The 14,202-nt window shown below is 35.8% G+C and overlaps 1 protein-coding gene across 8 annotated transcripts in view; it reads right to left on the bottom strand.

Moving 5' to 3' along the window:
- The window catches only part of KIAA1217 (KIAA1217 ortholog), a 232,667-nt gene that overhangs the window by 114,546 nt on the left and 103,919 nt on the right, over positions 1-14,202 (bottom strand). For all 8 annotated transcript variants that reach the window (XM_032237947.1, XM_032237946.1, XM_032237942.1 and 5 more), the window contains one exon: positions 6,209-6,404. In XM_032237947.1, the coding sequence (XP_032093838.1) occupies positions 6,209-6,404 (196 nt within the window). The remainder of the gene's footprint in view (positions 1-6,208; positions 6,405-14,202) is intronic.

Here is a 14,202-nt window from a genome sequence, read left to right as displayed (position 1 = left end):
TTAATGGCATCAAAGCCATTGCGAGATCAATGGGGGCTGAGCTGGACAAATCATCACTCTACTGAGCTCTCCAGAGATCATTAATAAGTGCAGTCAGCTGTATCTCATTATTACATTCAATTGTGAAACCAAGAGTCCAATTAATTTATTTTCTACAAATTCAGGATGCTCTGAAACTGTAACTTATATTTTTTTCAATAACCTTCTGTATATCATGAAGCAACAATGTTGTCAAGGTAGATTTAGAACAATTATGGAACAAGTCATTGAATAGAATTGGAAAGAAAGCCCAAAACTCACATCAGAGTTAAATTAGCATACTAGAACTAAGTGTAATAATAATAATAATAACAACAACAACAATAACCTTTCAAATATGAAGATAACATCCAGAGCTTATAAAACTAAAGTCCACAATTCAGTCAGTGACAAAATCTATATCTTCATAGTTCTAATAGCTTCTAAATATGACACAGGCATTCTTTATAACACACTGAATCAAAGAATTGGTATTCCACTTGAATTTAATTGCACAGATACTGGCATATGGCCCAAATAAACTTAGAATGCACAATTAACTAAATTCTGCAATTAGAACAAAACCCTTAGGGTAATGTATATGATACATACATATTTGTCCATTTTTTTTTACAATTCATCATCAGCTTAAGAGTACAATTGGAACTTCCTAAGAATTCCTGTTGTCTCAACGTGATAGTACCACATGACTGTCTCACTGAGTAACAGCAATCCCTGCAATCCCAGTTGCTGACGTTAACTGAATCCCACAGTTGGTGTATCAAAGTCAATGGGGAAGCCAGCAGGAAGTTGAAAGTCCCAGGCAAGCAGGCAGGTAAGTGGTTGCTGCTGAATGCAGGAGAGAGTGGGGGAGTACACGGGATTCGGGGAGGGTCAAGAAGAATATATAAGGATGTGTGAGAAGTGCCATGTGTACAGGGATGCGTGAATGATGTGAAGGGTATGACAGATGCCACAAAAGTCAGGGTGTGATGATGCTTGAGTGGCTAACATGATACAAGCCCAGAGGGCTGGAGAAGGTGCAAAGGTGGGAGAAAATTACTACACTGATTTTTTGGGGAAGCTGGCAGGAAAGGTTACAAATGGTGATCACATGATCACAGGGTGCTTCTTAACTATTCATAAACGTGAATAGATTGCCAAGCACCAAGGGCACAATCACATGAGATTGAGATAGCTGTAACTCCAAGCTTCAGTCATAATCATCGTTCATTCAGCACTCTTGCAGTTTAATAGTCACTAGAAAACTGGTCATAAGTTGAGACCTGTATTCAAAGTGTTATATTGTTCATGGATCCAAATAAACCCAAACCAAGACTAGTTACCTTAATTTTATATCTGATCATAGACCATCGGGTTATTTAATCATTGGATTCCTAAATGGCTGCACATTTCTTTTCTGTAATATGCAGTCCTAGTGCGAGAAGGACAACAACCACAGAATTATTCTATATAAGAAGGTGTGAGGCCATGTCAGATAACTAAGTTCCAAACTTGCAATCTGTGCTTTCAGTAGTGTATCCTTCAGTTTGGAATCCTTCACATAGATTAAGACTACGGCAATCATAATTCCCAGCCAGTCAAACACATCAGAAGGGCCCCCGGCATGAAAAGGAAAATGTAATAACTAGTGAAGTGCATTCGTTACTTTAAAATATATGGAAGATACAGCCTTTTTTTATTTTTAGTCTGTCTTCGCTTTGGAAAAATAAGTTAAGTGTTTGAATTACAATTTTTCTGGACTGTTTAAGAAAGTCTGTTACATATCAGATATCAAAGCGGTCTTGGGGGAAAAAATGGCTCAGGATTGTTAGCATAATAAATAAACCACTACATTCAGAGTTTATGAGCAACTGTGATTAATGACCCACACATCTAATTTTATCCTACTCTGCACATTGGGAGCTGGGATCCTGCTGGACAGGAACATCATTATGTTAATAACCTTTTGCCTGCCTCAGCAATTCACTGCCTTATATAGAGAACACCCCGATTGTATATTATGATAGTATTTTGCCTCCTCCTTGAGTAGCTAATTGTAAGGATTGATTCCAAAACAATTAAATTACAAGATGCTGTGGGTTCAAAGGCAAAAGGGATGTCCTGAGCTGGGGACTGATTAAGTTCCTGGCTCAACAAGTCTGGTCTAAAAGGAGAAAAGATACTTCTGTAACTCATGGGCCATGGAGCTCAGTGACCTGCATCTAACAAATGTTCCTCCCTTCTTTGGCAAAATAAATTACAAATTTACTCTCTATCCTGCAGCTTGAAGCAGATTTAGCCCATATATAAACAGCATAGAGATCCTCTCACTGCAATCCACCCACAATATTTTTTGTGTGTTTGTAGGAAGTTCTTTATTTATGATCACAGTTAGGATCAGAATTTCATTTGGTGGTTATTAAGGGAATCAAGCCCGATTTTCCGACTTTTTTTTTTGCCATGGTTGTTAAGCAGATCACTGCAGTTGTTTAAGTTTATGGAATTATTAGAATATGAAACAATGAATGCTCAAGACAACACAGAGGCGTGGAATATATAAAGTGTCATTTCAGAATCTATGGATCACTTGGGTATAAATCTAACTTTAAGTTAATTTTGACCAAAAAAAAAATGCCTCTTAATTTCAGGCCTATAATTTTTTCCCAAAGAAGCTGAAAGGTTTAGTTACTTGGAGATGTGGTATTCAAAATGCAATGTTGGTTCATAATATGTGGCTTGGTGTTAGACTGTTTCCCTTCTGGAGAGAAATTCACACAGTAATTCTATTCTGAAACATTTATTTAAAGATACTCAATGTTATTAATGGTTTGAAAAATGAACAGGAAGGAAAAAAAATGAATATTGCAGAGTTTTTAAAAAGACATTTAAAAAAGACATAAAAAGACATTATTGGAAGGATAGCCAATATTTGAAGAATATCTCTCTTCCTATATTTACATATTGTAAACTTTCACCATTAGGGGCCCTAAACATTTGCACTTGACATGCAATTTTATCTTTAATTTTCCACTGCTTTTATACTATGTACATTGAGTTAAAAGGTAATAACATAATTGCAGAACTTGTCATATATATATATATATATATATATATATATATATATATATATATATATATATATATATATATATATATATATATATATATAGAGAGAGAGAGAGAGAGAGAGAGAGATAGATAGATAGATAGATAGATAGATAGATAGATAGATAGATAGATAGATATATTGATATATATTGATATATATATATATTGTCACAACCCCTGGTAAGCCCCAATTATGGGAGGAAGCTAACAGCTTCCATTATCTGTCCATCAGCTCGTTACAAGAGTCCATCACGACAGAAACCCAATATTTTTACTGTTGGATACAAATACAACACACACACAAACACACACACACACACACACACACACACACATGGTCTTGGCAATGTTTCGGTGAGGTCTCACTTGCCATCTTCAGGCTGGGTGTTGGGCTTAAAGTGTGATTAGAACTGCCGTCTTTCTATAAATCTTGGTGGGGGTGTGTGGAGTGCTGGCTTCATTTCAGTAAGTGCAATGATTGGTTGTGTGGTTGTATCATGATTGGTAGATTGGTGCTGATTGGTGCCGGCTGTGCGTCTCTTGTTGTTTCGTGTTGTAACAGCCTGGGTGGCAGATGGGGCTCATTTGTTGACTAGGCCTGGTTTCCAGATGTTTGGTAGGCGGGAGGTATCATCACGTTTATTCATGTTGTGGGGGTGTTTCTCTATTTTGATAGCTTCCATAATTAAACTCCATGTTGAAGTGTTCAGTTTTGGAGATTAACCTGGTTCCTTCAAAATTAATTTTATGTCCTGTAGCTTTAAAGTGCTAGAAAAGGGAGGAAGTTTTTTCTGTTTTTTTTTCTTATTGCGTTCTTGTGTTCTGCAATGTGTGCATTTATTCTCCTGTTCGTTTGTCCTATGTATGTTGCAAGGCAGATTTTGCATGGTATTTCGTAGACTCCTTGGTTTTCCAGCTGGATTTTGAATTTGGGGTTTCTTAAGCTATTTTTTGGTCAGTGTTGAAGGCTGTCTTGATATTGTGTTTGTGGAGAATTTTGCTGATTTTATCTGTGGTGCCTTTGATGTAAGGGAGAAGGGTAATGCCGTTGTCCTGTTTTATTTATATTTATATTTATATTTATATTTATATTTATATTTATATTTATATTTATATTTATATTTATATTTATATTTATATTTATATTTATATTTATATTTATATTTATATTTATATTATTTATATTTATATTTATATTTATATTTATATTTATATTTATATTTATATTTATATTTATATTATTTATATTTATATTATTTATATTTATATTTATATTTATATTATGTGTGTGTGTGTGTGTGTGTGTTGCACACATATGTGTGTGTGTGTGTTTTATTTGTGCTGATAAATAAATGAAGGGAGACTAGTATAGTCTCCCTTTATTTATTTATCAGCACAAATAAAAAACACAAATATAACAAAGGCAACAGTAAAAACATTGGGTTTCTGTCGTGATGGACTCTTGTGACGAGCCGATTGACAGATGATGGAAACAGTTAGCTTCCTCCCATAATTGGGGCTTACCAGGGGTTGTGACGAGCCGATTGACAGAGAATGGAAGTAGTAAACTTCCTCCCACATTTGGGCATACCAGGGGTTGTGACTTTATATATATATATTAGAGTTATCTATTAGAGTTACAACCCCTGGTATGCCCAAATATCTATCCATACTAGTCTCCCTTTATTTATTTATCAGCACAAATACAACATATATATATTGTGTGTGTGTGTGTGTGTGTGTGTGTGTGTGTTTGTATGTATATATGTTGTATTTGTGCTGATAAATAAATAAAAATGCACAAATACAACACAAACGTAACAAAGGCAACAGTAAAAATATTGGGTTTCTGTCTGGATGGTTTCTTATGACGAACCGATGGACAGAGAATGGAAGTAGTGAACTTCCTCCCATATTTGGGCATACCATATATATATATATATACCATATATTTAGTATATAGGTATATATTTTAGTGTCACAACCCCTGGTATGCCCCAATTATGGGAGGAAGCTAACTGCTTCCATTATCTGTCAATCGGCTCATCACAAGAGTCCATCATGACAGAAACCCAATATTTTTACTGTTGCCTTTGTTATATTTGTGTTGTATTTGTGCTGATAAATAAATAAAGGGTTGGAAGCAGTTAGCTTCCTCCCATAATTGGGGCATACCAGGGGTTGTGACACTAAATATATACCTTCTTCCCTGGCTTCAGCTGATAAGGAGGAGGACCTGTGGCTTAATGGCTAAGACGTCTGCCTAAGATGTAATACAGCACAGGTTCGAATCCCAGTACGGGTATGGCTAGCTGATGAGAGCTAAATAGCTTGAAATAGATCTATACTAGTCTCCCTTTATTTATTTATCAGTACAAATACAAAACACACACACACACACATATATATATTCGTAGATTTTCACGTGTGTAGGTGTAGTTGTATTTGGGCCTTTTCCCATGTAAGATTGAGATTGTCTTGGCAACTTTTCGGCAGTTCTGACCATGCTTTAAGCCCAAAACTCAGCCTGAAGATGGCGAGTGAGACCTCGCCGAAACAGCTTTAAGTTTCTGATTTGGACTCCTGTTTTTTATATTTGCATAGAAAATAAAATGTAATTTAAAGAAAAATTACTTATTTATGGGGAGAGATAACTGGAAAGCTGAGTTCACATAACTTTATTAAATTCAAGGATTTTAAAAGAGCCAAACTGTATCTAGCAGATACAAACTACTTCCTGTTCTGGATGATTTACGTCTAGGAAAGTAGCAGTCACTTCCATAATGACCAAAAATGTTTCCTGAAACATTTTATAACAATATTCAATTTTCCACGCAACTAATTTTGAACATGCAGAAGATGCTCAGTTGATCCCATAAGAATGTTGCCTCTGGTCTCAGAAGAATGTTCTCTCTTGGAGGTGATAACTCAAAAATTAAAACTCCCCTTAGGTCTATTTGTATCTGTCTCTTGTTCATTGTATATCATATATACAAACTTGTACATAGAGCTGTATACTCAAAGCTACTTGAAATTGTAAAGCATAACCTTAAACAGATTCCTATGGGTGATGTCTTACCTAGAGATCTTTCTTTTGTTTGATTTGTTGTCCTCACAACAGGAAGACTTGCTCGAGTACGGCTTCCTCTTGCAAAAGGAGACAGGGGCTCTGCTTCTGACATGACTTCCAAGGAGTCAACAGATACCTCTGACAAATATTCAGCTTGATCCCCCAAGCTGGGCTGTGGGCTTTGAGAAAGCTTTGGGCTCCTTGTCTGTAAAACAAATAAAAATAGAGAGTAAACTCTTTTTAGTAATGTTAAAACTCTTGCCTAAGGGAAAATTATTTCTCCCCCTCTCTCTTGAAAGATAAAATACTGATCAAATTGGTGAATGCTCAAGGTGAATCCCTCCCTCAAGGTGTACACTATTTATAGAGATCTTCCTAGAGTATTCCATTAAGATTTCTTTACTGCTGTACACACAAATGCATAAAATTAATATTTAAAAGGCACCTAATGCTGAAGTTTTACAAGTCAAATGGACGGCTATTCCATTTCATGATGCTTCAACAATTGTTAGTATTGTAATAACAAGGAAAGAGAACTATATAAATATCTACAAAATAAAACTGACATGCATGATTTAAAGAGTTACCTTTCTAAGTGCTTTTAAATCTGCTTTCAGTAATTGATATGTAAAGATTATTTAGTAGCTCCACTACTAGCTCTTACAGTTCAGTAAAAGGACAAATCAGAACCAGGTTTATTTCCAATTATGAATGTAGCTGATTACACCACTGGGCTCCATTCTACCTCCTACCACACAGAGTTATAAATTTATTAAAATGATGAATTTCAGATCTAACATGGACTCTGAAAGGACTTAAGGAAATCAATCCAGAAAGGACAACAATGTCCTATGAGAAAAAAGGCTTGCAGCAGCTGAGTTTATTTAGCCTACTATAGAAATGATTACTGGTAAATGGAGATACAACAAAATAGACAGTATCTTTACACAGTGTAAGAATGGTCAAAGAAGAGGGTAGAACAAAAACTGATGAATAGAAAAGGGATGAAAAGAAAGTTTTGGTTAAATTTCAGATACAACTATGTAATCATAAGGATTATTCATGAGTAGATCAAATGACTTCAAGAGGTTGGTTTTTTAAATTTATTGTTGATATTTAACTTTGGACAGCCATATCCCAAATAATTTATTACTTGGGACAAGGCTCTGAATTTGAATACACACACACATACACAAACACACACAAGTAAAGATAGTATATAAAACTAATAAATAAAAACATACATATATATATATATATATATATATATATATATATATATATATATATATATATATGTTATATTTATGCTGATAAATAAATAAAGGGAGACTAGTATAGATCTATTTCAAGCTATTTAGCTCTCATCAGCTAGCCATACCCAAGTTTGGGAATCGAACCTGTGCTCCCATTGCCTACCATTGCCTGGGAGGCAATGGAGCACAGGTTCGATTCCCAAACTTGGGTATGGCTAGCTGATGAGAGCTAAATAGCTTGAAATAGATCTATACTAGTCTCCCTTTATTTATTTATCAGCATAAATATAACAAATGTAATAAAAAGGCAACAGTAAAAAATATTGGGTTTCTGTCTGGATGGTCTCTTGTGACAAGCCTAATGACAGAGAGTGGAAGTGTGACCTTCCTCCCATACTTGGGCATACCAGGGGTTGTGACTTTAAGTGTATATATATGTATGTATGTATGTATGTATGTATGTATGTATGTATGTATATATATATATATATATATATATATATATATACACACACACACACACACACACACACACACACACATATACATACATACATACATACATACATATATATATATATATATATATATATATATATATATATATAGTATATATGTTTTTATTTATTAGCTTTATATACTATCTTTATTCAGAATCTCAAACCATATAGGTATCTCTTCTCCTATTTCCCCCCTCAATAACCCTGAGACATTAAATCAGGCCAAGAGAGGAGGCCTATCTAAATTCACCTAAGGTACACGCCTTGGTTAAGGACTAGAGCCTGTATCTTCCCACACTTTAATCATTATACAACTTGGGATAATGGATACTCAGCTTAAAAAAGAACCAATAGTGGAGCATCACATATAAGCAATATAACCAAAGAGAATAAATAAAATAAAATTTTACTCCATAGACCCAATGTTTTTGCCACCTGACTTTAAAACATACAATTTCACATTACAAAGCATACCATCTGTAAATTCCAAGTTTTACAATTTTACTCCTGGGGCATATAATATTGGAGATAATTGATTTAGACATTATTATTAATTATAGTAAACAATGTGATCAAACCATTTCACCATTTCTTGATTCCTTATTTTCTCCAGCTTGTTCATTAAATGCTCATAGAGGACACAAGACAAGGTACACTAATAAGGCATCCCTTCTGATTTGCAGCCTCTCTTGTACATTATCCAAGAGTTTGAATTCATTCCTATCCTAAGTTTATTTTTATTTTTTTGATTAATGTCTATATTTAAAAGAGTATAAAACAGTTTAGATCAAGTTCGGATTTAAAAAAAGAAAGAGAACCATACTGCTGACATCTGTCCTTTCCCCTAACATTTTGCTTTAATGGAAAGGGGTTAGCTTGCTGCACAAATAGCACAGATCAAATTATACTTCTTCAGTGACCTTGCCTGATTTAGCAACTTTTGCATTTTATTAGATTTTTATTAGGTTGCCAAAGAGCTTCAGCCTTCTTCCCGCTGTTTGTTGCCAATTTGAGTCCTCATAACATTCAGTATCTCTGAAATACTGAAGAAAGACTCCAAATCTCTAGAGACTTCCAAAATTTGCATCATTATGCTAAGTATTATCAAGGGCCTATAATGACATTATTAGCAGAATATTGTGATTTTTTTTTTAAAAGGGAGGTCTGTGTACAACTAAGGTTCTATGAAAATTTTATGCAGTTCCATAGGAAACCAAACCTCATCCCCTCTCTTAAGAGATCTGGGTATTTAAAAAAAGAAACTAGCTGATTTCCAAATCTAAACTCCCCCCCCCCTCAGCCCCAATAATTCAGCAGGGATTCCAACATGCAAGTTTGCTTCTGACAATGGAGAGGCATGTTTTGAAATGTTTTATGATATTGATTACAAGTATATGACACTATTGTGGGTTCATGTATGTTAATTCCCAAGGATGACAAAATACTCTCCCCCAAAAAATGAAATCCAAGAGGCAATTAATGTTTAATTTATTTCATCTTTGTAATTGAGAAGATCACGTCTATAAAAGCCTCCATTATTTTCCCCCATATCACATGTCACATAGTTTCTGAGATCAGTTAACTACTGTAGCTTGTTAACATTGGAAAAAATAATAGAAATTCACACAGGAATGGATTGTTAAGAAATGGATAATTGATTAGGAATGCTAAATTGTGCTTGAAAACAGAAAGATCTAAATCTTCCTTAAATGATAAAACTAAATGATATTAATATCTGTATTATTTTCTCCATACAGAAAATTAATAGGAGGAGGAAAATGAACTTATTTACATAGGATAAAACAAATCCAGAATTTAGTGGGTTGGACTAGATTATCTCAAAGTTGCCTTCTATGAAAAGATTCAAATATAGTACTCAAAATTAGACTCCAGTAGCTGTTTTAAAGCTAACATAAAATTCCAGAGGTCTTGAATTGTTGTAAATCTGCTTTCTCTCTTAATTAAAATTTAAACGGATGAGAAAATGATTAATTTCCAGACAAGTGAATATATTTGTTGTTTCTTTTTAAAGGATGTAAATATTGGAGTTGAAAATCTGATTGTACACTTATACACTTACACGCAGACACATAAATTTAAGTCAGCTGTTCTTAATCACAAGCAGCTGAAAGTTGCACATTATCTGGCTGTTCTTGTTAACCCCTATTGGATACAACTGTGTTTCTGTTTTCAAGCACAATTTAGCATTCCTAATCAATTATCCATTTCTTAACAATCCATTCCTGTGTGAATTTCTATTATTTTTTCCAATGTTAACAAGCTACAGTAGTTAAAATTAAACATTCAAAGGCTAAGCAATTTACAGTCTATTTTTGAGAGTGAGTCTAATGCATCAGTTTGTGTCCAATCTGAAGATATGTGATCTCAGAAACTATATGACATGTGATATTACACGCTCACTGTTCTTCCTTTAAAAAATAACAGCTGTGAATGGATGGATTAGAAAACAATGGCAATTAGTTAATTGCCCCACACACTAAGATTGTATTCCTGCTAATCCCTCTCAGCTGTTATTGCAGGAAGTAACCATTTCAATATGAATTTAAATTGGAAATAAAAGTGTTACCCTAATTTCCTTCCTTATGGCCCTCATCCCAATCCAGACTAGTACTCCAGAACATTTTTCTGCTAAATTCCAAAGATGGCTACTTCAAATAAATAAGTACATTTTTTAAAAAAAAAATCCCAACATTTTAAAAATGCAATTTGATCTTGATCGTTACACTCAGTGATACAAAGGAGACCAGAAAATCAGAGGTTTTTAATACTGTTGGAAGAAATGTCCTTCTGGGTTCAATTCCAAGTGGGGGAAAAGACACCGGAAACATGGAGGCTGCTTGGAAAGATCGTTTAATGGTGATCAGGATCACATGGCTTGAGCTCCTGAACAGAAAACGAGGATCACATGCTTCAAGTTGTTGGGTGAAAAAGAAAAAGGGGCGAGATGCTGCAAGTTCTTGGTTTTATGCCCTCTCTGGACTTTGAATTTGAGCTTGTATTCTGATTGGTTGTCAAACCATGGACAATGCAGAGGCAACTCTGTAGGCTGTGCTTTGAGTCCAAGTTTGGTTGCCTTGCTGGCTGATGTAATTTCCCCAGGTGCCTTGTGGTGAGTTGCAGCAGAAGGCTAATCCTACCTTTGTTATGTAGACTAGACTGGGCCAGGCTTTTAATGGCCCATTGACAAAGGTGGGGGGTGACTGAGTTTCTACCTCTCTTGAGTTCCTACTTATCTTTTTAGGGGAAATATTCTCCCTTTTTAATATTTCCTAAAATATTTCATTTCTCTGGGACATTGTTGGGTTATAACTTCCAACAATACCAAAAGCATAATGGTCTAAGACTATGTGTTTGCTTGCATGCAGTATAACAAGTATGAACAGAGGGATGATTGTAGAATCATAATGCAAGACAAACACAGTTTTATAGCATCCTACTCTACAAAATTACATATTCAAAAAGGATAATATTTCCTGATATAGGGTTATCTCACCAATTCCCTCTCTTATAAATGTTAAGAATGAGAGTAAGGTTACTTAAAATAAATTATTTGAGCTGAAATTTAACAATTCTTAATTATAACTATTCCATGTTGAATAATCTGTTTTTTTACAAAGAACTTCAATTTTGTCACTCTATTAAGTTTTATGTGTTTATATTGCACTCTTCCATTTAAACAGACTATTTCAGATAGTCTTTTAAAAAAAACCTACACTTCATTGTTGCTTGGAGACACATTAACAAACTGTCCAGTGGTTTAAATGGGTGATGGGACTGACTTCTAAACACCCTTCCTTGAATCACCCTTGGAAAACTCAAGAGGGGTTGAAAGAATCCCTCGATCATGTTGTGCCCAAGGGCTCACTTCAAATTTGGGTTGTAATAAAAAGGGTGATGCAGAAAACTGAAAACTGAGTTTGGGGGTGGGGAGGTTTTTAATTCCTGCCCTATTGCATGTCTCATTTGGAATTTACATCACAATTTGCCTGTTTCCACCTCAAAATGTGATTTTGAGCAACTGCTTGTTGAGCAACACTCACACAGGAATCATGAAATCTCCAGAAATCTCCAATTATAAACTTGAAATTTGGCACATATATTCCTCTTGGCTTCTAGGGGCTTGGTAACAAAGGATTTCTTGAAATGGCCATTATAACGTTAGTATTTTGTATATTATTATTAACATGCTCCGATGCTAAGGAGTTAAGACGTTTTATTCCCTCTCCCAACCTGAAAACTTGGATGTGGGCTCATCCGGCCTCCTGTCTGGGAGTTTGGAAAGGAGCTTGAGGGAGAGAAGGTGATAAGATAGGTGGGGCTTCTGTGAAGGAAACCTGAAGGAGAGAAGGGAATATTATAGGCGGGGCTTCTGTGGACCAAGCCTGAGGGAGAGAAAGGAATAGGATAGGATAGGATTCTATGGGGCAAGCCTGAGGGAGAGAAGGGGATAAGATAGGCGAGCTTTCTATGGGGCAAGCCTGAGGGAGAGAAGGGAATAGGATAGGATTCTATGGGACAAGCCTGAGGGAGAGCAATAGCAATAGCAGTAGACTTATATACCGCTTCATAGGCCTTTCAGGCCTCTTTAAGCGGTTTACAGAGAGTCAGCATATTGCCCCCAACAATCTGGGTCCTCATTTTACCCACCTCGGAAGGATGAAAGGCTGAGTCAACCCTGAGCCGGTGAGATTTGAACCGCTGACCTGCTGATCTAGCAGTAGCCTGCAGTGCTGCATTTAACCACTGCGCCACCTTGGACGCAACGTGATTAGATAGGCGAGCTTTCTGTGGGGCAAGCCTGGGGGAGAGAAGGGGATAGGATAGGGGAAGATTCTGTGGGGCAAGCCTGAGGGAGAGAAAGGAAGAAGAAAGGTCGATGGGAACTACTCGGTGATTTTCAAGCTGTAAGTGCCAATTTATCAAGCCCAATCACATGCGGTAGTTTCGTAGTGGAACACAGGTATTTTGCTAGTGTCTGTATAAAAGAAAGCCATGGTCTCTCCATTCATGGGAACCCAAGCCTCTGTTCTATTTGACCAATTAATTATGTCTCTAAAACCCAAAACAGAATTCCAAAATAGAATAAAGAATGAAATCTTTAATACTTGCTTGGCAAACTGAATACACTGTTTTGGCAGTTTGTAGTCTTTTTTGCTGACAGTGCTTTATAAATCAAAAGATGTATTGGTTTGTTGCATTCAAGGTTCACCTTTCTTTTGTTTGTTTTATGCTGGTTGGCCATTTGGTTATGCTGGTTGGCCATTCTAGCATGCCAAGTCTAACAAATCCATAGACCAACAGGATATAGGTGATTGCTATAAGCTGTCCTAAATTTCTGTCCTATATTTTAAAGGGTCCATGAAGTTCTATTCAACATAAAAGCTACTTTTCTACAATTTGCTTAACTTTGCTAGCAGGCTTATAATACCACAGAGCTTTCCTAAATTTTGTTTTCCAGTCTAGGTGACCCCTTTTTTTCTCCTGTATTATATATTATATACTGACTTCTTTTGTATGTGTACATATTATTTCTTTCAAGGAGAAAAATTACCCCCTTGAAGATTTTCACCTGTGCAAAAAAAACAACACCTGATTTTGGGTTTGGCAGAAGAAAATTCAAGGTTTGGTATTTAAGTGATTTTATCACAAATTTTTCCTTCTTTGCAATTTATTATTTTACTTCCGAGAAACAAGAAAACAAGTAATATGGGGTACAAAATTAACAGTAGTTGCATGGGGAAAGGATAAAATCATTTTGTCACAGAAATGGGGATTATGATGATTAGTATAGATAGAAAAAATTGTGAAATGAGATACAAAACCTAGGGGAAAATTGCTCTTGCATGTAGTAGATAGGAAAGTCTGCCATCCCACTGCTTGTTTTTCATTAAAATAGAAAGTCCTGGAGCAAGGATGGGTAATATTTTGATAGCTGGGGACTATTCTGAATTACTGTTTGAAAGTACTGGTACTTGAAGGTATCTGTCCAAAGACATGTACAGCAAAGGTGGGTTCTGGCCGGCACTACTGCTGGTTTGCTCGTGTGCGCTCTTCACACATGCGCAATGCAATTAAAATTGTTCTGTGAATGCGCAGAACTGAAAAACAAGATGGTGTTGCTGAGAGCGCTGACCGGAGAACTGGTTTGGGGGCGTGCTAGGCCTGGGTCGCTGCCAGTTCCAGTGACCCATGCCACCAAACCACTACCGATTTGGCCGACCATTCC

Source organism: Thamnophis elegans, chromosome Z (assembly GCF_009769535.1).
Source record: "Thamnophis elegans isolate rThaEle1 chromosome Z, rThaEle1.pri, whole genome shotgun sequence".
Taxonomy (NCBI): domain Eukaryota; kingdom Metazoa; phylum Chordata; class Lepidosauria; order Squamata; family Colubridae; genus Thamnophis; species Thamnophis elegans.
Note: the sequence above shows the minus strand (reverse complement) of the source record. Positions and strands in the feature narration are given on the sequence as shown.